This window comes from Nasonia vitripennis, assembly GCF_009193385.2.
Source record: "Nasonia vitripennis strain AsymCx chromosome 2 unlocalized genomic scaffold, Nvit_psr_1.1 chr2_random0010, whole genome shotgun sequence".
Classification (NCBI taxonomy): Eukaryota; Metazoa; Arthropoda; class Insecta; order Hymenoptera; family Pteromalidae; genus Nasonia; species Nasonia vitripennis.
Genome location: NW_022279617.1, coordinates 921,096 through 948,696, shown reverse-complemented (window position 1 = coordinate 948,696; position 27,601 = coordinate 921,096). Strand labels below are relative to the sequence as shown.

Here is a 27,601-nt window from a genome sequence, read left to right as displayed (position 1 = left end):
GAGAAAGGTTTTATTTTAAAGATTTCACAAATTTTTAAGGGTAATAATTATAATAAAAACTATCCTCTCGATATATATATTACATTATACCGCACTAACATAAAAGAGAATCGTCAAACTGTTGTTAAAATAGTGAGTATTAGTTTTAGTTCAAAAGCAACCATCAAATAAGATTTGTAAAATAAATATATGTACACGCTAGAATCTATATCCACAGCAATACCTACAACCAGTATCCACACATGCCTCATAAACTACGGAGTAATAAGTGACCCCCGAAACCCTTGAGTAACGAGTTTCGACTAATTATGCTACGAATTCCCATGAAACTCTTGGAGACGACGTTAATACTGTCCACCCTGGGCACCAGGTTCCTTGGAGGCCGTTGCCGTCGCGATATTCGTGTTCAGCGACCCCGAAATCCCCCAAGTAACGAGTTTTGACTGATTGCGTTACAAATTTTCATAAAACTTTAGGAGACGACGTTCATATTGTCTACCCTGGGCACCAGGTATCTCGGAAGCTGTTGCCTTCGCGATATTCATGTTCATTTTAATAAATAATATGCACCAAATGCGTCTTTTTATTGTATATAGATATTATTTCTAATTCGATTTGATTTTTCGCGCCACGGAAGTTTCAAGAATAAGAACGGAAGTTGGGAGAAGAAAAAAAAATTGAATAGTAAAACACAACACAAAATTTTGGTCAGCTTTAGAATGATAACGGATCGTTCATTTTTTACGTAACTTTTTTTAAATTAAAGTTGTAACGGGGTTAGCCGTTAAAGAGAGAGGAATAAAAAGCAGCTTGTTTCAGGCCTCTTGCAGGCTATGCGAAGCCTTGCCCTTAGCGCAGTTTGCTACACGTACTCGTCCTTGAACACGTGAGCCCGCGGAGGCGTCGTGAGTTTTGTGCTATGCAGCTCGGTCGCGAGTAATTTATGTGTACGAGAGACAAGCGCTGGGAAAGGTAAAGAGTCAGGAGCGAAATAACAAAGCGAGTTAAGTTTAGAGATAGTTTTATGTAACGCAAAACAATGCACAAATACGGCGCGAGACAAGAGAGAGACGAAGCGGAATCTAATGCAGAGAGAGAGAGAGAGAGAGAGAGAGAGAGAGAGAGAGAGAGAGAGAGAGAGAGAGAGAGAGAGAGAGAGAGAGAGAGAGAGAATAGCAATCAAGCAGGTTCTTACATCCACTCTCGCGCAGGTTCGCTCGGATGCCTTGTGGCTCGTCGGAGTGGCGCAAAGCGGATGACCGTGGCCCTGGCTAGACACCAGGGAATACGCCTCGTGGCCTTGAGTGTGTGGCTGGATGCAGCGGGGAGACGGGCGGCAGATGATGCACCGCTCGTCACAAATACGCGGAACTGATTCGCACCAGGAATACTTCAACCGATGACACATTGGGGACACGGTACTATTGCAGCTACAATCCTCCGGGATCCGCACGCAAAAAGAAACAAAGTCTGAGGTTTCTCGGGAGGCTCGACTTCTCGGCTCAGCGATCGGAAGCTAAGTCGTCCGGCGCGGAACGCGGCAGCATAGTCTGTGCGGACTTTCTCCCACTCTCTCTCAGTCTTCCTCTTGTCGACACACTCACACACGCGCGAGTTATATGAGCCGTATTAGTCGTCGCTTATTCATCGCTTGTTATCGATCGCCTTCTGCATGCCGTATCGATCGCTTTGGCTTCTCGAGACCTGCAACAATAAGGTGTTTATGTTGGCACATACGGCGGAGCACGCATCGAGCACGCATGGAGAACAATGGAGGAAAGATTAAACAAACAAAGTTACAAACCTTTTAAAAAGGCTCTTGCACTGGTAACGAGTTAGTCTCTGTCGGGTTTCCAAGCTGTAAAGACGGATTAATAAATCTGAACAAATCCATATTCAATTTATTTAATTACTTACCTGCGAATCTACGTACGCTCTGCAATACGTACACTTAACTCGCGCGGCTCTCTCTGTGCGTTCGCAAAGCTCTTTGCTCTCTCACTTACCTTGCAGCTGAAATAACACATGGGTGTGTATATATATATATATATATATATATATATATATATATATATATATATATATATATATATATATATATATATTTATACATAATGTAGGAGAGAGAGACATAACGAGTGAACGCGAGTCAGCTCGTTATATGCCACACCCCGAGACGTTGGTAGCACGGGGTACCAACTCGATCAACTAGTCTCTCTCGACCAATGGGAAATAAAAGATTATAGTTTGAATAGTAGAAAAATATTTTGATTTATTAAACATCTATTAGCCTCTTCGTCTCTCTTCTCTAAATAAAGGAAAATATAATGAAATAAACAAAAATCGAAGGCGTGGGTGCCATATAATAATTGTTATGCTTCGTAACAGCGAACAAACAACAAAAAAAGTAGGAACGTATAACACGATCAGTCTCCTGATTTTAAATGCTGCGAAGCTTGACAAGAGGTGTAATGATCTTCGCAGTAGATGTTTCTATTAGCGGTAGCGCTGAAACTCTCCGCTCTGGAACTTGCGGTGAAGGAAGTAGTTGGGGCAGTTCTTAGTCCTTGACACCCCTGTCAGATTGCATACTTGGCAGTATCTAACGTATCTCAGATCTACGCGAGGGCCATCCATCTGATCACAAGGCATCGTAGCATGTTTATTCATTATGGCTGTTGGTCCAGGATCTCTTGGATGCAGCTCGCTGGTATGCTGAGCCTTTGGCTTGCTGGCCTGGGGGGCCTCGAGCTGGTGCAGCTGTTCTCTAATTTGTTCGAGCTCGTGCAGCTTCTGCAGTTGCTCCAACTTCAGGGCCTTCCTCTGCTCCTCCTTCTTCTTCTCCTCATGCCACTAAGCTTCAGCCTTCTCCACATGCTCCCTTAGCTTAACTGCGTCCTGGACCTTGGTAAGGAAGTCCGGAGAAATCACAGCTTTTACCCTAGCGTCGGGATTTCGCGCGAAGAGGAGCACCTCCTTATAAGTCGCTTCCTCCTCTCGTTGGACCTGTCGGCGAGCTTGTCGACAAGCGCGAGCATTAGCTTCGAGCGCTACCCACTTCTCGCGCATCAATGTCAGGTGATCGCTGGTGGCTGGCGGAGGAGGAGTGTCCGGAGTTATGCTCAACCGGTCTTCTTCTTTAGCAGGATCTTGCTGGGCGCCAGCCTCTGGCACGATGTCATGTGGTGGTTTCTCCTGGCTTGGAGGCAGAGCTTGTAGGGCGGGAGGAACCCCCGCTCCCCTGCTCCCAGGAACAAGAACGGGATTTCACTGGTCTGCGCGAGGATCATCTGCTTTACCAGCTTGCTGATTTGCTGGGCCGGTCTCCTGGTCGTAGATGTAAATGTTGCAAAAAAAAAAATTTTAAGCAGAAGAGAAAGCAGTCAGGTATAATAGCAGTCCAAGCAAGCAAAGAGTAGAAGGAATGTTAGTTAGGTTTGTCTCTGGGGCGCAATTGCCGAGGCGAGGTTTCAGTCAGCGGTGATACCGCTTTCTTGGAGCCTCGAGGTCTGCCCCTGCACTTCGGTACGATCGTAGTTAGAATTTGCGGCGCAGTGTCAGTAATCGCGTCCGTCGCCGACGCAGGTTGCACAATCGATACGTGCTCATTTATCTTCGACAAAGTCGGCGGCTCTGATGTTGTACTGTCTATACCTTGGGGTTTTTGCGCATCGTCTGGGAACTGCTCTGCATCGTGGCATGGTTTCAAGTCGCACACGGCAACTTTACCGATATTTACTCCTTGCTCGTCTGGAGCGTGTAAGAGTTCATTCCTAAACGAGCCGTGATGATGAACGGACCTGCGTATTTGCGTATACAGAAGAGAGTATACGGTTCCTTGCCCATACCTTTTCACCGACCTTGTATTCAACGTCGCGATGTTTAGAGTTATAGTATTTTTCTTGCCTTTCCTGAGTGGCTTTAGAATTTTCAAGGGCATTGGCTCGAAAGTCGTCCAATTTTTCCATGCGAGCTTGCCAATCATCCTGCGGGGCTTTTTCTAAGCTTTTCCTGGCGGCTCTATTTCTCTTCGTGCAGAGCACGGCGGCTCGGGATTTCTTCCATAATTGAGGAACGCTGGGCTTGAGCGTGTCGCCTCATGAATTGCAGTATTATACGCGAACGCGAACTCTGGTATGTGCTCGTCCCAAGTAGTATGCTTGGTTTTGATAATTGCAGCAATCATTGTCTTGATCGTGCGGTTCACTCGCTCGGTCGGATTGGATTTTGGCGAATAGGGAGCGCAGGTGCCGTGGTACACTCCATGTGCTTCCAAAAAGCTGCCCACTAGCTTGTTCTTGAAAGGCGTTCCATTATCCGATAAAAAGCGGTCGGGAATTCCGAATCTTAAGAAAATCCTCTGATTCAGTTCTCTCTTGATGGTTTTTCCATTCGCCTTTCTAATCGGGATGCATTCAATCCACCTCGTAAGTAGATCAATGAAAATTAATAGGTGTTCGTATCGTCCAGCTTCCAAGCATCCTCATCTTGTCCCAGTAAGTCCACTATCGGAACTAATCCACTATCGGATCAGGGTAGTAATGGTAAAGCCGTTCAGTCGTGATTTTCCAAAAGGAATGTGCCATGGGGTCCTCGACGACTTGCTTCACCTTCTTCAAGTACCATGGGTTCTTGATGGACTCATCCCTGGAGAGGGATACTAATACAGCTGTTTCGTCCTCATCGGTCTCATACATACGAGAAAGTGCGTCGGGGACGACATTGTCCTTTCCTTTTCTATGAACTATATCAAAGTCATAAGACTGAAGACGTAGAGACCAACGACCTAATTTACCATTCGGATGTTTTAAGTTTTGAAGCCACACTAAGCTATGGTGGTCTGTCACGACTATGAAATGATAGCCTTCAATGTAAGGTCTGAATTTTTCGATAGACCAAATTACACTGAGACATTATCTCTCGGTCACCGATAGCCTTCGCTCTGTGGAAGACAAGACGCGGCTTGCAAAGCAGAGCACGCGGTCCTCGCCATCAATGCGCTGCAGAAGAACGCTTCCAAGCCCTGTATCACTAGCATCATATTCAACAATGAATGGAGCGCTGAAGTCAGGCCTTGCTAAAACTAGGGCGGTAGCAACTAGTGCTTTAACCTGCTCGAAAGCAGCCCATTGTTCATTCTTCCACTCGTACTTAACATTTTTGCGGGTGAGCGCAGTGAGCGGTTCACATAGTGTGGCAAAATCTTCTAAAAACTTTCTGTACCATGATGCCATCCCGAGAAACCTACGCAGCTGCTTTAGATTCTTGGGAGCTGGGTACTCTACAATAGGTCGAACTCGTTCTGGATCAGGGCGGCAACCTTCGCGATTCACAAGTACGCCGAGGTAGCGCACTTCGGACATACAAACCTTAGACTTTTTGCGATTTATGGTCAGACTGGCGTCATTTATCCGTTTCAGGATTAAAGTCAGCTACTTGATGTGATCTGAGAAAGTATCAGTCGCAATAATAATATCGTCTAAATATGCGAAAGCATATGGCTCCATTTCCGGCGTAATCAATTTGTCAGCCAGCATCTGGAACGTAGCCGGCCCTCCTGCCAGGCCATACGGCATTCTGACGAATTCAAACAAACCAAGCCCAGGTATAGTGAAAGCTGTGATCGGAATGGATCGCTCTGTAAGAGGTATTTGTAAAAACGCTCCTGAGCAATCCAGCGCAGTTATGTATCTAGTATGCTGTATTTTCCGCAGTATCACGTCCATATAAGGAAGCGGTTACGCAGCTATTTTTGATACAGCATTACCCTTCGGTAGTCGACGCAGAAGCGAAAGCTGCCATCTGACTTCCATAACCACTGGACTTGACCAATTACTTTTGGATCTTCTAATTATTCCGGCACGGAGCATCTTGCGCACGAGCAAATGCATCTCGTCCTCTAAGATTTTCGAAACAGGGTAATACCGCTGTTTGATTGGGCGAGCACTGCCGACGTCAATGTCATGATGGATCCATCCGGTACAACCTAGCTGTTCGTAGGAGGGATCTGGTAGCAATTCTTTCATTAGACCGTCAATTTCCAAGCGCTGATCATCGGTAATTGCTTCAATTCCGAGAGAGGCGAGCGATAAAAGCTCCTCAGCACGCATAGACGAGAGAACGGCCGATACCTCAACATCTGTGCCTTGGAGCAGTAGCTTATTTGCCACTGGATCAAGCATCGCCGAAAATGCGCGAACGAAGTCTGCACCCAAGGTGCATTCAGTACCGACTTCACTCAAAATAAGGACATCGATCGAATGTGTTATCCCTCCCATAGTGAAGGGCAATTTAACCTACCAATTATAGGAACATAATGACCGTCTACAGCTCTAGCTCCGGGGCCCACACGAGGTTGGACGCGCCTATTTAACGAGGCCGCGAGAGATATGCCTATGGGGCCGAGGACAGTGCGCGAAGCTCCGGTGTCGTAGAGTCCTCTTAATTTATATTGGCCAACTTCTACGGCCAGCGACCACCGTGGGTACTTCGCTACTAAAGCGCTGGCAACAGTACCTCCATCTCAAGACGACTCCACATCGGTCGGGCTTCTCGTTGCTAGCGGTGAGTCGCTCGCCGTGCCGTGTAGCGTTTGCTCTACTCCTGTTACGCTATCAGTGTTGAAGGTCCGCGGATTCTTTGGAGTGGTAGGGACCTTATCTACACGCTCTCTTTCTCGTTTTTTGGCAATTCTTTTGCACATTCTGGACAGGTAAACTTGGTATAACCAGGCCAGCTGTAATCACAGCAGAGAACTTTATCGCCATCAGGACCTGCCGTTTTATCTTTGTTTTTATCTGACTTGGGAGTAATCGTCTCTGTTCGATTATAGTAACTTTTATAACCTTCTAATTCATGTAAATTATAATTAACTTGCACAAAAGTCTCAGTGCATACAATAATTGATGGTTTACAATTTAGACTTTCTATAAAAATTTTTAGTTTATCAAAATTTGCTGACATACTTCTAATATTTACACGCATTATAAGGTCAGTTGTATTAATTAACATTTTGTTAAAACTAGCAACATTTTCAAAAGTTTTTTCATTTTGTATAGAGTCTTTTGTAATTTTATTAAGAATTTTAAAATCCATACTTAAACAAATTAAACTATCTAGTCCTCGCAGTATTTACTGCATTGGTTTTCTTTCTCTGTTGCTTTAGCTGCTGATGTTGTTGTTGCTGTTGTTGTTGCTGTTGTTGTTGCTGCTGTTGTAGTTGCTGTTGCTGTTGCTGTCCCTGACTATTTTTCTGTCTGTCCATTGTCTTCAGTTGGAAATGCATCGGTATTATCTTGATTGTCGGTAATATAGGTGTCAGAGGATAATCAGTAGTTTCAATATATTTTTGAATCTTTTTCTTTAGTATATCACAATTATTTGTATCAAATGCATCGTGATATACATCATAGTTTATTTTAAAAGCTTTCTTTGCTGTAACTACAATTTGGACATATTAAAACTGTACTTTCATACTCAATAGTTTTGTGTTTATTTGAGCACTTGAGAAATTGCGTTGAATTTCTACACTTTCTTCCACTGTGACCAAGTCTACCACAGTTGTAACATGGTTTAACATTTATTAAGTCAAAAACTTTACAGCTTTGACAACCAATATAAATTCTGTTTTGTTATCTCTGATGTTTTTATAGATTTCAGCTGTTACTTCCATTATAACACTGCTAAGACTTGTCCTTTTGTTTGTGTACATGTGTAGTACTTGAGCTGCTGTGTTAAAACTCGCGAAATTCCTGGTTTTAATATCTTCTTCAATACTATTCTCGTCCATATTCATATAATTGTCTATTCCAACTATTTTGATTTTTAGATTGTTTATCTGCTCCATTTTTATTTCACATATTTCATCTAACTTATATCTTAAAATCTTTTCAGCTACTACAACACTATCATTGCTTTCACATTTAATCACAATCTCATCTCTATTCTTTATGTACACCTCTTTTGTTTTAATAGTCTTATCCTTTATTAAACATTTTGTTATCCTCTTTTTGACATCAGCTTGCGTTTCATTATTTATAGATTTAACTATAATTTTAGGAATTTTCTTCTGTTGAGGTTTATTAACAGTTATTTCAGCATAAGATTTGTTGTTTTTCTGTTGATTTTTTTGCTTTCCTATGATTTCTTTTAGCAAAACATTTTTTTCTTTAAGCTCATTGTTGAGCTGTTTCAACAGTTCATTTTCCATTTGCATGTTATGCAGACATTATTACAGAATTTACAAAAGGTTACAACCGATTTTCATATTTTCATTGGTGCATTTAGAAAATAGTGCAGCTGTTATAATATTATACTGTTAATAATACTTTCTTGTATACAATATTGTTAAAGTAAATTTTTGTTTCTGTAATACTTGATTGTTCTACTTTGGCATTGTTCATTAATAGCAACTTTAAATATGGTCTATTTTTTACTCTAGACTAGATAGAGCTACATATAACTGACCATGACTTGAAACTGGTATTGGTAGATGGATGCTAACTTTATTGTATGACTGATCATGTGATTCATTTATTGTCAATGGAAAACCTAATCTAATATGAAATCGTTTTTGATGCATATTGAATGGTAGTTCTTCTTTAGATGGTGATAAGGTTATTCTTGGTATCAAATCTAATTTTTCTGATATTCTTTCCATTTGAAATTTCTGCTTGGATTAAATACTTTCAAAATTGTTTAACCATCAATCGTGTGACATTATAAAGACCTTTATTTATATTAAAATTTCTGTATAAACTTACAATGGCTTCAATTTTTAATTGTAATTTGAGTGGAGGAAGTCCATTAGGAATTGAAGAATTCAGAAATTCTGTAAGAAACATAACATCTAAGTTTATAAATTATCATCTTCTGCTGTATCTATACTTACATATTCAACAAAATGTTCTTCTATAATAGTATTTTATTATTAATATCAATTACATCATTATTTTTAGAAGCAAAAATAACTTTATCCTTTAATTTTTATATTATTTCCAAAGATTTCTGTAATAATGTCTGCTTTTGATATTATGTTAACTAATGTTTTAAATAACTCATTTTCTTCTTTATATAAGTTTAAACGTTTTTCATCACTAACATTTAGTAGCCATTGTTTATAATTGTCTTCATTGTTGGATACACGAAGGTTTTGATTCAATGTCATGCGTCTGAAATTCATCCATAAGTAGCTATACTTCACTGAATTTTCGATAACTTTAATTCGACTACCGTGTCGGACTACTGGTATTGTTTGTGTAAAATTTTCTGAAACGAGCATAGATTAATCACTAAACATTACTTTTACGTTACATAAATCTTGAAAAAGACGATCAACTGCTTTAAAAGCAATTTTTGATATCATTGATATACCATCCCACATTATAATTCGTACATCTTAATGTTTTCTTCCATTTTAGAATTAGTTTTTACATAAAATTGTATGCAGTCATTAATATTCAGCGGTAATTTAAATCTTCCATTACTAAGTAAGTTCGCTGCAATACCGGGCCAAGCAACACATAAAAATGGTATATTATGTAATTTTAAGTAATCTATTAAAACATTAAGGAAATAACTTTTTTTACTCCGTCCTGGTCCACCAATAAAAATGTACTCATCCCGTTTATAATTTAAACTTTCTAAAACTGCATCATATATATTTTTTGATTAATGTTATGGGATGCAACTTTCTGGAACTTTAACATGTAAAAGTAATAATCTGATAAAGTATCGTTCTCGGTCTTACGGATTTACTTGTAAGGTCCCATGTTCATATATTCTTGGCATGTAAATATGTGTGTAGTGCCTGTACGACTTTATTCGTGCACTCATACAGGCGACTTATACTAGACCGATTGCGACAGTACGAGACCGATCGCCGAACATCCGAGCGAGTGCTTTTACCTGCAAGTCAGCACTTCTCACGCGAGTATCACTGAATTACTTTTATATAACATCCTTGCACGTCAGATGTTGATTGGTCGATCGTTGCCGCGTTTCAATTAATTTCACAACTACTCGAATCGTCACCGAGGCTTTAACAGGCCAGGAAACGATCCACGGAGCGCCTTTTGTACAAGTAATTTGTTGTCGTGTGGCTGTACCTGGTCAGCGAGTACGAGTGCTATTTCTCAGTACGCATCGCTTATTGAGTGTGTGCAAACCACTCAAACTCTCCCTGCGAGATTTAGTAGACTCCTTGTTTTCTGGTAGAGAGTCTGCATCGTGCAATAGGCAAAGGGCCCGTCAACAAATTCGGAGTTAGTGGTAACACAGTTTAGATAAGATCGTATAACTTGCTACGACAAATCTTGTAGATTAGAACAGTCAAGATCTGCCACTAGTTTTTTCATATTTTCTATTTTTTATTTCAGATTTAAATGATCGGTCATATAAAAATGTGTTCTAGACATACTTTCTATATTTCATAATTTTATTAGAATTTAAGAAAGCTTTTTGTAATTTTTATCTCATTTGACCTCTTTTACAGTACGTTTACTTGTGTAACAATATTGACTTAAGTGTAACGAATTCAAACCCGTCTCACAGACCGTCGAAGGGAACTGCGCCCCTCCACTGAAACCCATAAAGTGGTCAAAGTAACAACAAGTTTGTAGCACAAGTGTATATATATATATATATATATATAAATTGGTAATGTTTTGAAATGAATATGAGAATAATATAGCAATAATTTACTTACACTGCACGATTATCATCAAGACCGCCGACATATTTTGACACATTTTTTTGTGTCTAATCAATATGCCTGATTATTGACAACATTGAAATTTATCCTTTCTTAAAACAAGAATTTTGAGTTCATGCTATTGTTTTATTAAATTTATAAATATGCAGATGAACAAAGTAATTAAATGGTTCATTGTACAATTGTTGGAATATATCTGTTTTAGCAGCAGCTTTATTACTACTCGCTGCTATTATAACCAGGTCCTGAAGAGCCCTGTTTATTATTGATAATAACGTGTCGAGCATGCAGAAGGCATGGCTTGGACGACTCAGATATGCTCGAGTGTGCACACAAGTCCGCGGAATCGGCAGGGTCTAAGATTAGTCAATAACAATATCTCGGATTAGTGTAAAACTTGGGTCAACTATTTATTGATGGTTTGGCATACACAACGCGCCTGATGGGCGGATGCCAGCTACCAATACACGATCGAGGTGAGAGAGAGAGAGAGAGAGAGAGAGAGAGAGAGAGAGAGAGAGAGAGAGAGAGAGAGAGAGGCTTTAAGTCCCCTGAATAATCAGGAGTTTGTAAGAACTAGTACTCACAAATGTAAGTGGCCAGCACAGCTACCCTGACCCCCGTGAAGATGGTCTTGGAAGATCATCCTGGTTCGGTTGACCTCGCAATCGAATGGCTCGCTAGCGCTAGCACAGGTTTACCCGTACCCTCTGACACACTGTTGTCAAGCCTTGTCAGTAGCGTGCGAGCAAGTGACAACGTCGTACGTTGCCGAATTTAAATCTCTCTCGATACTCCTTCTCTTTCTGTTTCTCTTACTCTCACGTTTCATAGCTGTAACAAAAAAAGTATTATACAGCATGTTGATTCTGTCCCGGAGGGACGTCGTAACATGCTCAACTTGCATTAATTGCACTGGCAACCGTTAAACTTTTTCCTTAAAGAATGTTATAACATAAAATTTACAATATTCCAAAAATGTCAAATTTTATATGATTGAAAATTCAAATAGTAAAACATTTATTTCAAATGTACTTATTTACAATGTACATGTTGAACCGAGTCTCCATCGAAATGCAACCGAGCGAGCGTTACATTGCTAGTTATATCTATTCAAATGTCTTTATAACAATGCATTATTAAATAGACATAATGGTCTAACAATTTTTTCTTCTGTTGAAAGGAAAAGTTATTGGTTTGCCGAATGATTTTTTATACTTCAGTGAGAATAGTCAAGGTGGAGGTGTTTTACAAGTAAGTGAAAAATTTATCACAATCATTTGAATTAAATCGTAAGTATATTCCTACTAAAAAATGTCACCTAAATCTTAGGTTGGATTTTTTTATAAAAATTACAAAAAATAGCTCTAAAGTGTTTTAGTACACCTACTTTACGATGCATCATCCGAATAGTAACGCCATTAAGGCATGTCAATTTCTATTTAAAACTAATTTATTGTGTTATTTGATTTAAAAATAATTTTGACTTGCAATTATACATGTTATTTTGGCGTGATGTGAGATTTTGCAATAGGGATGCATGTAAAACAATATCATATACTACTGAATTAGCTGTATTAAATCGAATTAATGCCGGATTAAAAGAACCTCGACATTTTAATGTGTTTTTATTTGTTAACATTTTCCTGCAACATGAAATGTCCTATCATTTTTTAAATCTTTAAGTACGACTGCAGAACACAAGCTTCCTAGCTTGTGCGAAAGTAGACTTCTTATCCTATTTTCAATGTTTTGCGCACACAACTGCAAGGCATTTTTGTGTTTTGTTTTTCAATCTGATGCGTTTCATCATTTCAAATTGCGAAATTTTTCGTATTTCGAAATTTTTCGATTTTTTGATTTTTAGGCACGACCGCGACGCGAAAGGGCCTTATAGTTTTGTCATCGAAAAATGTATGAGATGCGATATCTCACGCAATTTTTCGACCGATCGGGCTGAAATTTTAGGTGGAGTCTCCTTTCGCACAAACCTAAAAACTATTTCTTTTTATCCTGATTTTCTACGTTTTTTTAAAATGCGGGCACAATTTGTTCAATTTTTGCGTGTTTTTTTGAATAAAAATTTTGGTGTTACATGATTATCTCTAAGAGACTTTTATCAATCGGGCTAAAAATTTGTGTGCAAACTCCCCTCGCAATAGTAAGGTGCCAAATTTATTTTGGGCTTGATCCTGGATGTATACGCAGGATGCGGTCACATCAAAAAATCGCTAAGAACGGTTTTTTGGCTCCAACTCGAATTCTATGCATTCTACAAAAAGAAGTTAAATTAAAAAGTTGTAGATCTCAAAGAAATACAACCTTTTTTATTGGCACTTGAACTTTATTAACCAAAATCGATTTTTTATAGCAATAAACCAGTATATATCATAAATCTTCGAGGCCATACATTTTACATAAATACCTTGAATATAAAAGTTGTAGATATTTTAAAAACACAACTTTTTACCGTGACAAACATTTTTTCGAAACGCTTATACATAAACAACAACCTTAGAAACGATTTTTGGTACATATAATTGAACAACAATTTCGGTGGGACGCCCTATCTGGTCCAAAAGCTTCAATTGAATGCCAGACGCTAGCGAGCGTTAATATCAAAAGACATGCGCGAGTGTCGGTGGATCAGTCGAGCGTGCTGCGCGAGCGTCAGCGGTCGTGCCTTACACGCAAAACGCGAAGCCATGCAAGGAAGCAAGCCGTAAGGCTGCGTGTGGCGTGCTAGTTACGTATATATTAAATAATTGGTGTTATATGATCATCTTTAAGAGACTATAGCCAATCAATCTAAAAAGTTGTGGAAATTTTTCTTTTTACCAGAATCTCATGATTTTATTTTCAATGATGCTAACAGGGCAGCGCTTCGTGCCTCGCGCACGCTCTATTTCCTTTTCCTTCTTGCACGCCCGGCAACACAAAGCAGCCCCAAGATTTCAGAATTCGCTTAGGGACTCGCTTGTCATTTCTCACGCGCAATCCTAAATTTTCGCGCTGCTTACCGCTTTTTCTCGTGCCAACTTTTTCTACACGTTTCTTTTACATTTTCTCTCTCTCTCTCTCTCTCATTCTTTTTACTAATCTTTCACCTAGCTTTTGCGCCTAAGCTACAACTTACAGACAATGCTCTGTAGAAGTGATCTAAGTTCAGTTTGTCCCCCAGTCGAACTGTTGGTTTTCTTCCTCTGCTTTCCTCATTTTCCAGCGTCCCCTCGTTCTGGCTGCTAACTCGCGTCTTTTTTCTCCGGACTCTCGCTGGCTAAACATCTTGGAAAATCACGCGCGATTCTCTCAAGCCACGCCGATATTAAGTCTGTGATTAATGAAAGCGTACGTCGCGATGATTTATCTCTGTTACTTTCGTATTCAAAATGTGATTTTCTGTCGCAGCAGAGTCTCAATGAGTTCAGTCTGATCACGCATTCCGGGAAAACTCTTCCTCGCTGTTTTTCTTTGGAATCGGCCGTTGCTCCTCGTAGCTCCGCTGTTCCTCCGAATTACCTTGTCTTGACTTGTCGATGCTCTCGTGGACTCCCATTTGCAAAAACAAAAAAGTGCAGATGCGTTAATTGCAAAATGCAATTAATTATCGTTGGAAAAGGCAGGCTTGCGACGAAAAATATACTTCCGCAAACTCATCACGCCCGAAATTTTCACACGTTGATTAACGTGATTTTTACTGACGATTATAACGTACTGCTAAATGCAAACAATTCACTGGCGAACTTTTCAAGCAACCATAACATCATTGACGTTAAGATATACTCTTAGATAATAAACTCCTCTGTTCTCGACAGTTTTAAATACAGGGACTCGGAAGTAAACAAGACAGAGGAGCTTTTATCACTTCTGGCTGCTTGCTTGTCGATTAGTTGTTCCAATAGCAGAGTTGACACCTAACTTAGTCAAAACATCATGACTGTCATTGACCAACGTGCTCCACTTAAACAATTCACACCGAGACAGAAAGGTTGCCATAGGTGGACCTCAAAGTGAGAAAACTATACAGTTTACCAGAAGCTTTAAAAAATCGAAACAAACATGCCTGATAAGGCACTTAAGCTCTTGCCGTTGAGGCTGAACAACAGAGTAATCGTGCGCTAGTGGAGTTTATTTACAAAAGAGTTTTGGATACTCTAGAAAATAACAATAACGCCTGCAATAAATTACGGATTCTTGGTCTCATTTCAAAGGCCAAATAGGACTTACATGGCTTTACTCTGGATGAATTAAACACCCATTTCACTGGGTATCCATGTCTGATGCCGAACGCAAGGCTGATCTGGGCATACCTAAAAATATTAAACTGATATCACCTGATTACCATCTGATGATCATATAATAATCAGCTAATTGTCATCTACCTTTTTTCAGTAGGAAATATCATAGCTGGGGACAGCGAGGATGGTTTCACTTTTCGTAAAGTCACTTTTGTTGGTGCTTTTAGCCTGAGGCTTAATGCTTATACTTTAGTTAAGGTAGCAGTTTTTAATTGATTTTTAGTTCACTTGTCGCACTTCGATACGGAAATGATGTGTGTTTACAATTTACAATTTAACTGTCGCACTTTGACGCAAAAATTCTGTATGAGTGATTTTTGATTATTTTGCCACATTTCGACGCAAAAGTTCGATGTAAAGAATTAAGAAGTTAGTGAGGATAATAAAATAGACTAGGGTAATTATCCTTATACCCGGGAACGCTGATGGTTCTCGTGTCTTCGCAAATTTTCGTACCTTTATCAATTTAATTTTTCTTACGTTTCTTTTACATTAGATTTAGGTTAGCTAGGTTTATTGTTGAATAAAGTGCTCCTTCCGTCATATTTTCTATTTTATTGCTGAGTTTCCTTATTTATTGCATGGGAACAATTATATTTTAGAACACACGTGAAAGTATCATCTACATCTACATAATATTAATTTGCTTAAATTTCTATCCAAAACGTCATTTCAAGTTCAATTTATCCAAATTCCTCCAATTCTAATTGAAATTTGTTTAATGTCACATGAGTCCTTACATCTAAGAATATTCCTACCGTTTTATTTACTTCCTTTAGTGCATCAATATTGCAATATTTTAATGTAAAGATGAAATATAGCACTTTTCGTATTTTTCAGGGAATTTCTCGAAACTTCTTGGAATTTTAACGCTAATACTACACTTATGATTGTAAACGAGGTTTCTTGGTGGTTAAACCTGGTGTAATTTAAAGGAAGCACCATATATCATTTAACATAATTATAATGGGTTAACCTCAGGATCATCCTGACACCTGGACATCATCTACAGGAAGTGCATTTTTTTGTTGGTATATTTGTTGTATCTCTTGGTGCTTCCTTCTTAGCTTCCTCCCTGGCGACACTAGTGGGCTTGGACCACTCCCTCCCCCTCCCAAAACTGGCATACCTCTCTGCAACGCAGACCTCGCATGCCCACTTTTCTGCACTTTAATAGAGGTCTGTTGTGAGATAGTGCGGGTAGCATCGATCTCTGTGTTGCTCCTGCATTGCCATTTCCCAACCGATGACGAAGTGTGGCGCATGTAGGGCAGTTTTGAAAAACCACTCCTATTTGGCCACAGACTTGGCATTCCTCGAAGGTCTGGCTTTGATACACTGGCTGGAAAAATATTCTATCTTGAACTCCATCTGGCTTCGGTTGGATGACATGACTGTCATTACGACTACTATTCCGGCTATTAATACTAGAGCTTCTGCTACTGCTACTGCTGCTCAAGTTGCTGCTGTTGCTGCTGCTCGGACTGCGGCTGCTTCGACTTGAACTGCTGCTGCTCGAATTGCGGCTGCTTCGACTCGAACTGCTGCTGCTCGAACTGCGGCTGCTTCGACTCGAACTGCTGCTGCTTGAACTGCGGCTGTTTGGCTCGAACTGCTGCTGCTTCGACTTGAACTGCTGCTAAAACTCCGACTTCGACCTCGATTTCGACTTCTAACTCGACCACGCAGTCTTCTACTCTTTTTCCTCGATATCTTCTCCTTCTGGTACTGGGCCTTGGCTTTGCCGGAGCTGCATTGGTTAACATGGTCTTCACTTTTACCGGCATGGTGACATAGCGATTTCGTCTTCGTTATTCGGATTTTATCGGCCTCCTCTCCATAAAGGCTATAGCCGGGTTACTATGGTGAAATGGCCCCCTTGGAAAATGTATATATGTTATATACCATTCGATGGGGGATAAAAAAAAACTCCCATAGCCAAAATTTTAGCTCTCTGCCTAGTGCGCATGCGCAGTAACGTCGATAAACGTGTTTTTTTGATTTTATTTTTTCTGAAGTCCCTATAGGATAAAAATTTTTTTAAAAATTCACATTGGTGTATTTTTATGTCATGAATAACTGCAATTTTTTTGGGATTACATAACCTCAAATATCGGATCTAAAAAAATTATTAAAGTTTTCAATCGATATTTTGACCCCCTTGTTTTTGAGGTGCAACTTTTTAAGTAGACTTTTTTTGTGTACTTTTTCCCGTTCTTTACGATGGCACTAACGTTTTTTCCTTAAAAATGGTGGCACAACTCGATTTGAGCCAAAAACTGATTTTTTGCCATTTTTTCACGTTTTTAGCTGGTTATGTTACAATTTAGTTACTAAAGTGACTCCTTTTGAGTAGTTTTGCATATCTTCCCATGAAAACATAATCAAATGAAATATTTTGTTCGCTCCAAGCCGTATTTTTTATATTATCTTACGTTTTCAATGATGGTCTTATCAGAATTTGAGGTAATAAAGGGTTTCTCTCTATATATAAAAAGAATATCGCCGCTGTCAGTGTCTGCTTTTCTCTTTAACCTAAAAATGCCCTCATTTGAGTGATTTAACGCCTAAAAAGGCCATTTTTGGTACCATGTAACCCAAAACTAACCTAAAAATGTCATAATGCAAGGGTTTTCACGCAAAAAAGCCTGTTTTTAGCTAAACATAGCCTTGAAATCGATCGTTTGAGGGTACTTTTGGCGTCTTGTGGTCTTAAAAAGGCCATATTTGGCTTATCTGCCTCTACTTAATTGATTATTCAAAATCTATTGACAGTAATAATTATCAGGTAAAAAGGAATTGAAGTTAAGTATGTTCAATTCGTACAAAGTATAATTTATTATCTTCATAGGCTATTTAAAATAAATTATGGAACGTATACAAGTAGCTTTTTAAAAATAACGAATGTTCACAATAGAAAAAATGATTCACTCATCATTGTCACTATCTTCATCAATACACACTTCAATTTGATCATTAAGAAACATTTTAGACAGAATTTCAGCTGGTCGTATGATTTTTGATAAATATCTTCCATGTGAAAGATAATAGATTATGGCAGCAATATGCGCACAACATCCTATAGTACGGTTACCGTTAGCACAATCACAACAGTGTCTTAAGATGCTAGAATAACCAATACCATTTGGTTTATACTCAACGAAACATTTGTATTGTTTTCTGTTAATATGCCTGGATTGAACTTCAAGTTTGAGAATATTGTTAGTCTCTTTTGAATATCCAATCTTCAAATTATTATCTGCGTCAAGCATTTCCGCTAAGTAAGATATTGTCTGTTTAAGCTGATATGTTCCTGTAAACAGAATTTTCAAATCTTTTATTGTTAATTCAGGAAAGTCTGGTAAATCATCCGAAGTTATTATTTTAAATGGTAGTTTCCGACGACTCCATCTTTTGTCTGCTACTAAAACTGCTAATGTATTTTCAACATTTTTTCTAGATTGCATAGCACTAAATATTTCATCTTGCATGTCTTCATCAGAATCTAGGCGTTTGCCAAACAAGTTATTTAAGTAGCAAGAAATTTTACAATAAGATCCAGTATTTTTCACCATTTTATTATCAAGTTTGTGATCTAATAACCTATATTTTTTCTTTTGAACTCCGTGCACTGCTTCAACAACCCATCGCAGTTTTGTCGTGAATATTGTTTCATTTGATTCTTGCGTAGAAAGTTGAGATTTTGAACCTTTGAGTGCAGGCATCAAAACAATATAACCCATATTTTCTAATTTTTGTTTAATGTCCCTGAAACCTCTATCCAGTATAAAAATGTCCCCTTGGCGAAGAAGTTTCTGTAAAATATTCTGCTTCTCTTCCAATATTTCAATCAGTATTGTAGCATCATTTTTATTTGCAAGATATGGACCTAACTGGTCAACAACATAACCATTAGTAGTCCATGTAGTAAATGGTTTAGTCAGAGGAACTTTTTTTTGGCCTGAATAAGATTTTCTTTGGTACTCGTTATTAGAGCTTTTTTCATGCCTTATATAAGTACCATCAGCAATCAAAATAAGTTGTTTACCAGGATGTAATTTCTTTGCCATATTAGAAGTTTGATTTTCAATCAATTCATTTCTGTCTACATTTTCTAATCCAAAGTGTTTTGGTAGTAAATCTTTTTCGAAAGATAATAATACTGATTGACAAAAACGAGATACTTGTTGTTCGCTTTCAATGTCAAATATTGTAGAGATGAGCGAGTTAGAATTCCCAGAGCGCATTTTGAATAAAAATACGACAATGGCTTGTGTCGCTGTCCTTACACAGGAATTCTTCAGAGAAGTGAGTTGATCTTTAAGATAATTAATATTTTCCCACGTTAATCCCGTAAAAACTTTCAATTTTTTTTCAGGCATGGAAAATTCAGCTACTGTATCTAATAAAGTTTCGTCTGCTTTCATTGATAATTGACTCAAAAATTGTAGTAATTCATCAATATATACCGTACTTGTAGTGGAAAAAATATTAATTTTATTTAGTTCATCTTCATAAAATCTTTTTTTAATTAAATGTGTGCAACAGCATCTATTGCCATGTGAAATAAAAACATTCATTTTACTATAAACTTGAATTCGGGCCTCTAAAGGAACTAATATATTATTAGTCTGTTTTTGGTACCCACAAACAAAGCAATATTTATGTGTCGCAATCGTCCTTTGAATAAGTAATTCCGTGGTTGCTCGTACTTTTTGTTCCTTTATTGTGTATACAGATGATTGTGTACTTTCCTGAGATGATGAAGTGACAGTTAGCTGAGAAAATGATTCAGAAACATTTGAATCTTGAGACGAAGCAGTTGCTGGAACATTAACCTTTTTAGGTTTAGAGCTTGATATGTATTTGGCTAATCGCTTTCTACATGAATCACAAATTACATCATGGATGTAAATATCTTTATTTGATAATTGTTTAGCATATTCGATTTCAACTTCAGATTCGATTTCCTTTTCTCGACCAATTGATTTTCTAATATAAATATTACACATGGCACATCTTCGATCATCGCGTTTCCTGATGTTATCTGACTCTTCATTACTATTAGATGCCATATTTATTTAACCATTAGACAAGAAGATCACTTCTGAAATAATAAAATATAAATATTTTACAATACATTTAAAAATGCTGTTAGTTAGTTTTTAAAAATCTAAAAAAATTGTTTGCCTTTTTTTAAATTAAAAACTAGAATGAATAATAAATATTACAAAAATATTATAATCTAAGTTCTTGTATAATCCAGTTTTCTCAGTAGCTTTACATGAAAAGCAAAAAAATAATATTGCCTAGTAAAAGTGAAATAAGTTGTATTTCATTTATAAGTTTTTTAAGCAAATAATTTTTTTTTGTCATAAAAACTGTATTGAAGTGCTTGCACCTAGTGATTTTATAAAATCAACAAACCTATGAAATTATTATATTCAATTTGTTTTTTTGTAAAAATATGTTCTTGTATCTAGACATGAATAATAGTGTATTTTAAAATAAATAAATAATGTTGTTTTTAATGATGTTTCATATACGTATGTGTTTAAAGCATAGGTTAGCTTGTGTTTACTTTATTCATTTTACATTTTTTTAACTTAAAAGTTAATTGACAATTAATAAGTTCGCATCCTATTAGTTCTATTTTTCATTTTTATTATTTCTCATGTATTGTTTTTATGTAAAACCAAATATTTTTTCTCATCTCATAATAATTAACTATAGTAAAAATCACATCATATATAGTCATATGCAGATATTTATGTGCATTTTTTATTAATTTGACAGTATTTTATACATAAACAAATTAATTATTGTTCAAGACTTTCTATATTTTATCAATTTAATCATACTTGTATAATTAATATACCGCATTACATCAAAACATGCAACTCATCAATCGTCAAATCCGTTTCTAGCAAAAGTTTATTGTCATATTTTATTCAAATGTTTTTCCTTCTTAATTTTATTTAGTTAATAGTTTCAACAACTTTATGTTTAACTAATTTCTCATTTTACTTTATGTGATTAGCCTAAATTGGTTAAGTTAAATAGATAAAGGCTCGTTCCCCTTACATGCATTGTACGTATATCTATATCTATAGGATTGAAAATTCATTTTTATTAATTACTTTTTTGTTAGCTTATTGATTTAAAATCTGATTGCTATTTTTATTTTAGGATAAGATCGGATCTTTATGCGAGTACTAAAACAGTTTATAATTTAATGTTGGTTTAAACTTTTGATTTTATGCAAGAATTTAATAACGTACACAACATGTTTTTCTTATTTAGCGTATAAAAAGGTCTAATAATTATCTGTTATTATTATTACATTATTATATTATTATATTATATTATTATATTATTATATCATATTATTATATTATTATATCATATTATTATATTACTATATTATCTGTCATTATTTTTGATACAATTACTCTTAATACTACAGAATTTATAATAAAAATTTTATTTTTCTACCCATTAATAAGTCTTACTCTGCATATACCGGTAAAATACAAGTGTATTTATTATAAATACATGGGAGATTTTTTATTTATCAGTAGGTTGGTTACAGTATTTTTTTCAAAACTCAAAGTGTCGGCATAAAAATAACATTTTAGATATTAATAATAGGTTTTGATTTTAAAGAAGTTATTTAACAAAATATTAATTTATTGTGTAATATGTATTAGAAATACATATAACCCTAATATCAAAGCATATAATCTGTGATGTCAAAACTTTTGAAAAACTTTGTTAAATCTTCATTTTTTTAAAAGATATGTAAAATATATAGTACTCACTTTAAATATACAAGATTGTTAGTTTTGAAGTAAACAGCAGAAAGATTTAAAGTAGCCGCGTCAGCCTTCGGTTCCAACTAACTCAAATGTATTTGAAAATAAATACTTAACTACTTTATTATTTTTTCTAGTATTGCTATCAATTATCAGTCAAAAGCCGAAATAGTAAAAAGAAAAATCGAAACAATTTTTATTTGCTAGATTTTAATTTACTTTAAAAGTTATAAACTTATACTAACAGCGTTTTCACCATTCACTTGTATTAGTATATTATGGAGAAAGTACAATTGAGTCCGTCGTCCCGTACCGACCTCGGGACATACCGTCTGAAATAAGCTGTTTTTACGGGATTGGCTAATTCTGTACCGTCGATTGGGTTATCGAACAGAATTAGCCAATAATATAAAAGTGACTTATTTCAGACGGTATGTCCCGGGGTCGGTACGGGACGGGACGGGACGTATTGTACTTTCTCCCTTATATAGACAATTGTAAGAAAAAAAAAATTAGTTTTGAAAAAAACAATGTTGGCCATTGGTTTGCGCATCGTTTAATTAATTAAGAAATCAAAATACTTTATTTGTTTATGCTCCTGATAATTCTTAATTTTATGATTGACCATTCACTACGCAGATCGTCTGCATTGCAGCCGCCGCGTCAACCGCGCGGCCAAGCATAACCTTTTATTATAAATAAAAATAAACAATAAACAAAAAAGTGCGACAGAGACAATACTTTCGACCAATCACAGAACGTTTAAAAAGAACATAACATTAGCCATCAGTTTTATAATAAGGTGATATCACAATTCTGATAAGACCATCATTGAAAACGTAAGATAATATAAAAAATACGGCTTGGAGCGAACAAAATATTTCATTTGATTATGTTTTCATGGGAAGATATGCAAAACTACTCAAAAGGAGTCACTTTAGTAACTAAATTGTAACATAACCAGCTAAAAACGTGAAAAAATGGCAAAAAAATCAGTTTTTGGCTCAAATCGAGTTGTGCCACCATTTTTAAGGAAAAAACGTTAGTGCCATCGTAAAGAACGGGAAAAAGTACACAAAAAAAGTCTACTTAAAAAGTTGCACCTCAAAAACAAGGGGGTCAAAATATCGATTGAAAACTTTAATAATTTTTTTAGATCCGATATTTGAGGTTATGTAATCCCAAAAAAATTGCAGTTATTCATGACATAAAAATACACCAATGTGAATTTTTAAAAAAATTTTTATCCTATAGGGACTTCAGAAAAAAATAAAATCAAAAAAACACGTTTATCGATGTTACTGCGCATGCGCACTAGACAGAGAGCTAAAAATTTGGCTATGGGAGTTTTTTTTTATCCCCCATCGAATGGTATATAACATATATACATTTTCCAAGGGGGCCATTTCACCATAGTAACCCGGCTATAGCCTTTGTCTACAAATTCTCTTGGCGCTGCGATTTTTCGTGCTAGTTTCTGGCAATTTATATATCGTTACCCAACCGTACCATAGTACCGGGTCTTGATAACCGGAATACCATAGCGTGGCACGTAACAGTCTATCTCGGCGTGAATCTTTAGAGCCATTTGTACTAGCACTCAAGGATCGTAGTCTGGCTTTCAATTCGGCTGTATGTAGTTTTCGAATTTCTCGACTGAGATTCCTCACCTCTGAATTCTTCCGTAATTTTACCATAATTTCTAAATGAGAACTCATTTTGACGTCGAAACAGCAGCTTGCATTTTTGCACAGAGCAGGTTTCTTTTTCTCAAGTCTGACAATATTAAACATTGGTTGTGACTGAAAAAATCTTTGCTGATCTCGGCGGTAAGCAGAACTCAAGGCAGAAAATTTTGCTGGTAAATTAGGCAGTAAATTCAGCAGGTCTAGCAGTTAATTCTTAGAATAATATATCAGTCGACTTGTTCGCTACAAACGCGAGTAAAAAGGTAAACAAAAATAAGGAAATTTTTGGGCTTAAATTCGAATTCGTTCACTATCTAGAATCTCAACAACAACAATGCTCACTTGCTTATTTTGACGAATCTTCTTGCGAATAATTCAGAACGAATTTAATAACCCGGCTTAAATCTAATTCGTTAATTTTAAGAAGCGGCAAATAATTTAATCTATTATCTAGCACATGCTTTTTCAACAACAATACTTTCACCGTGAACAAATTTTTTTTTGAGCACGAATTCAAATCGAATTTCGAACCAAATCTGCAGCTAGCAATTCTTCTCAACACTTTAAGAAATTTTAAAAGTTCCGGCCTCAGCTTTGACGTACGACAAAAAAACTCTGTATCACGGGTCTACAATTTCGTTATATGACTCAAACTTTTGCAAAATGATCAGCCTGGAAAATAATTATTTTCGTCGTCACGATCCGGTGTACAACCCGATCACAATGCTTTAATTTACACAAATTATCGACATTATCATAGATAGTACTCACAATATTCAGTTACCACGATTATTAATTCGACCAATTTCTTAACTTGAGTTTTTCGGCAGGTAAGGCAAGCAATAATTATTGAATTGATCGTCTGACCGGTACACAACTTATTCGACTGCGAAACGTACATGTATATAAATTATAATTCAAAATTATTATGAGCATAAATATACATTTCAATTAATAATGTGAAAACAGTCAAATTTCATTTATGAAGGAAGTGGGAAAAGGAATGAGTAGTCGGGTCCTTAATTAAAAAATGCAGCAATTTCGCGGTTAAACTAAATATAAAACGGTAACTTGCTTAGGCATAAAAACCCTCACGGAACAGAGGGAAAAGCCTGAGCAAGCTAGTGAAATAGAAATTATTTATTTATCAAGTAAATTCAAAAGTCAAACTTTTTATCTAATTTAACTTACGCAGTGGATAATCGATCCTTATATTTACAGAGCGCTCGCTTACCTAATATTTTGGGGATCAGCCCCTACAATAACGCCGCAAATCGCAAATATCGGTGCGCTGTACGTGACGGACCACCGTCTCTTCTGGGTAGATTGTTGGTCAAGAAGATGGAGATATCCCGGGGTAGCAACGCCCAGCACGTGCACAGGGCCCCGACGTCTCGGGAACGGGTCCAGCCCTCGCTCCGTGAACGACTTAAGACAACTCGTTGAGTCGTCGCGACCGGGACCTATAGCGAAAATTCGCTATGCGATGACGGCACGCTTGTGTCTCGCCCACACGGAATTACAGGCACTTTATTTACACGAATTATAGAAATAAGGGAGGAATCACACGAGTAATTCACTAACAAATATAATTCAAATTGCAGCGATTACTACAGGCACAATAAAAAAGCTACACGTGAATAGAGGCTAGGTTTCGGATCACACTGCTCTCGATCGATGCCGAAACGAATCTGACGCTCTCACGCGCACTAATCGATCTCAGACCGCAGAAGGGCATACGCATACGCTCTTTCGTTTCTTGGAGCGCCATAATTAACTTGTCATCAAGAGGCGCGAGAATCAAACCGTGCTAGGTGATACATATTTTATGCGGAAACGTATAATACGCGAACATAATGATAAAGTTATTATGCATAAATAATATCTCTATTATTTTTGGGGTATATAGATAGTAAAAGGGCAAATCAATTTTTTTTGCTATCGCTTGGTTTGACTTACAATCAAGCTACGTCAATTCTATATTAATTCGTTCGGGGATATAAGGATAGTCGACAGGATGGCTGTAATTGAATCTTCGTTTGAAAATTTTTCAATAATGTCAAGCTTGCTATCGCAAAAATTTTTTCGATGCTGAATTCTCAAAAAAAAATTGTTAGGCTTAAATGATTGTAATATGCAAATTGTCAAGCGGCTGTAAGCAAAAGCTAATTTTTCTTCACTATCTTTATGGACTCTAACTTTCTTAACACATAAACCAACGGGGAACATTATTTTCCAACTCTCAACTACTGCTGGATATTTTTAAAATTCCATAACAACGAAATTTTCATTATCGTTTATGAAATTACCGCTGTAATACGCGGATCAGGGCAAACTATGTGTTCACTTCTGTGAACCTCAATTCACCACGTGATCGTGGCCAACGGCTACGAATTATCACGATGATAAAAAAAAAAAAACAGAAAATTTAATTTTCTCGTTTCAAGCACTATGTGAAGTCTAAAATTACATACGAAAAATTTTTGAACAAATCCGCAAAACATTAATTTTTCCTCAACTACTACGGCTTCGAATTTTGCAAAAAGGGGAACAAAAAAAAGTTTTCTTTGACTTCGTATTATGTTCGGGAAAATTCTACACTCTCAACTGGCTGTAAGAAAATTTATAAACCCGTGTATTGCTACACTAGAGTCCAAAAAAAAGAGTACTAGGGTAAACCATGAAATCACTTCTGTGAACCCCAGTTTTTCGGCTACTGTGGCTAACTCCACGTGGTCAGCGAATTTTGGCAATACGGTGAGTTTTAATTATCCCGGCACTATAACACGAGTTTTACGGCACACAAGAAAAATTATTTTATTCATTCTGTTGGCTGTGAGAGCACAAAGTTGGAATTTAATGCGTGGTCGACGCCGAGTGCCCAAGATGGCGGATAAGCGTCTCACTGACTGCAAAAATGTCGCGCACTACACACTTCCGACTTCTTCGCACTTAATTTTTCCGACTTTTCATGACCGTACCCCACGCGCTGGGCAGCCACTGTAACGAGGTGGATTTTCGGGGAAATCCAGGCGTGAGATTATGCCATTCACTCGTTAATACTGACGTCAATATCGTCCGACCATATTTATTAAACGGGCGCTAGGTCGAACGAATTTAACTTTAGACAAAATTTACTAACACGTTGCCGGCTGACATGATTCTTTTCGTGAGATTATAATGTTTAGTTTTAGAGATATGAATTTGAAAGAAAATATCACCTTTTCCATTTTAATTGCCAAACTGTTCGGGTTATGTATGGCCGGTTAGCGAGATTTGAATTTCGCGCCGTAGAGCGTCGATCGCTGCGGCGAGAGCGGGCGAGCGCATGCGCGCGCCGCCAGGGGCGTATCTTTTTCGCGCGGGATTGGGGCTTGCGAGCACGTGCCAGTCAGTTCTGACAGCTTCTCCCGAGGAACCGGTCGACTTTTGCATCTTGCGTCTACACCTCTTGTATTTGCGTGCGATTAAAGTCGTCACTCACGTCCTTTTCAGGACGGTCGACTCTACTTTTAATTCCGTGCGTCGCGTATTGTGTGCGAATTACGAGCGGTGTGCTGTGTGTGTGTGTTTTCTTCGTGTGTGTTTCCTCGGCGTGCCGATTTCCACCCGGCGATCGCTACCTACTCGGCAGGGCTGAAAAGGTCTGCCCGTGGGCCAGGATAGGTTCCCTCGAGACGTCGAGGCGTCCTGCGACCGAGGAAGGTGCATCCCACCCACGTGCGGCCAGGGCTTTACGTTGCGCCGTCCACGTTTCGTTCTGCGAACAAGGTAGGAGAGGTCTCCAGCGTGCGAAAGGTACCTCGCGGCGAATTTAGCGTTTAGTCATAATTGCGTTTCTCTCTCTCCCTTTATTTGGTCTATCCTAGAGTCACTTTGCATTGTATAATTTCATTATTTCTTCAATAAAGCTATTCGCTTGTCCCGGCTTTTCTCTCTTCTCCGTGAGAGTTTTTACGCCGAGGCAAGTCGTCTTTTTCCCGCGCAATTCATTGTGTTTTTTTTTGCGTTTGATTTATTCACCTAACCTTCCCTCACTCATTCCACCATTTTTAGTTTAAACATATATATAGAACTTAGTAGCTTTTC

General features: G+C 37.5%; 2 protein-coding genes across 2 annotated transcripts in view; one reads left to right on the top strand and one right to left on the bottom strand.

Moving 5' to 3' along the window:
• LOC116416589 (phosphoserine phosphatase-like) overlaps positions 1–11,550 on the bottom strand; it is a 61,588-nt gene extending 50,038 nt beyond the window's left edge. Inside the window, exon 1 of the mRNA XM_031925526.1 lies at positions 11,299–11,550. Coding sequence (XP_031781386.1) covers positions 11,299–11,357 — 59 coding nt within the window. The 5' untranslated portion in view covers positions 11,358–11,550. The remainder of the gene's footprint in view (positions 1–11,298) is intronic.
• LOC100117476 (aromatic-L-amino-acid decarboxylase) overlaps positions 1–27,601 on the top strand; it is a 745,226-nt gene that overhangs the window by 105,048 nt on the left and 612,577 nt on the right. Inside the window, exon 4 of the mRNA XM_031925521.1 lies at positions 11,895–11,965. Within this exon, the coding sequence (XP_031781381.1) occupies positions 11,895–11,965 (71 nt within the window). The remainder of the gene's footprint in view (positions 1–11,894; positions 11,966–27,601) is intronic.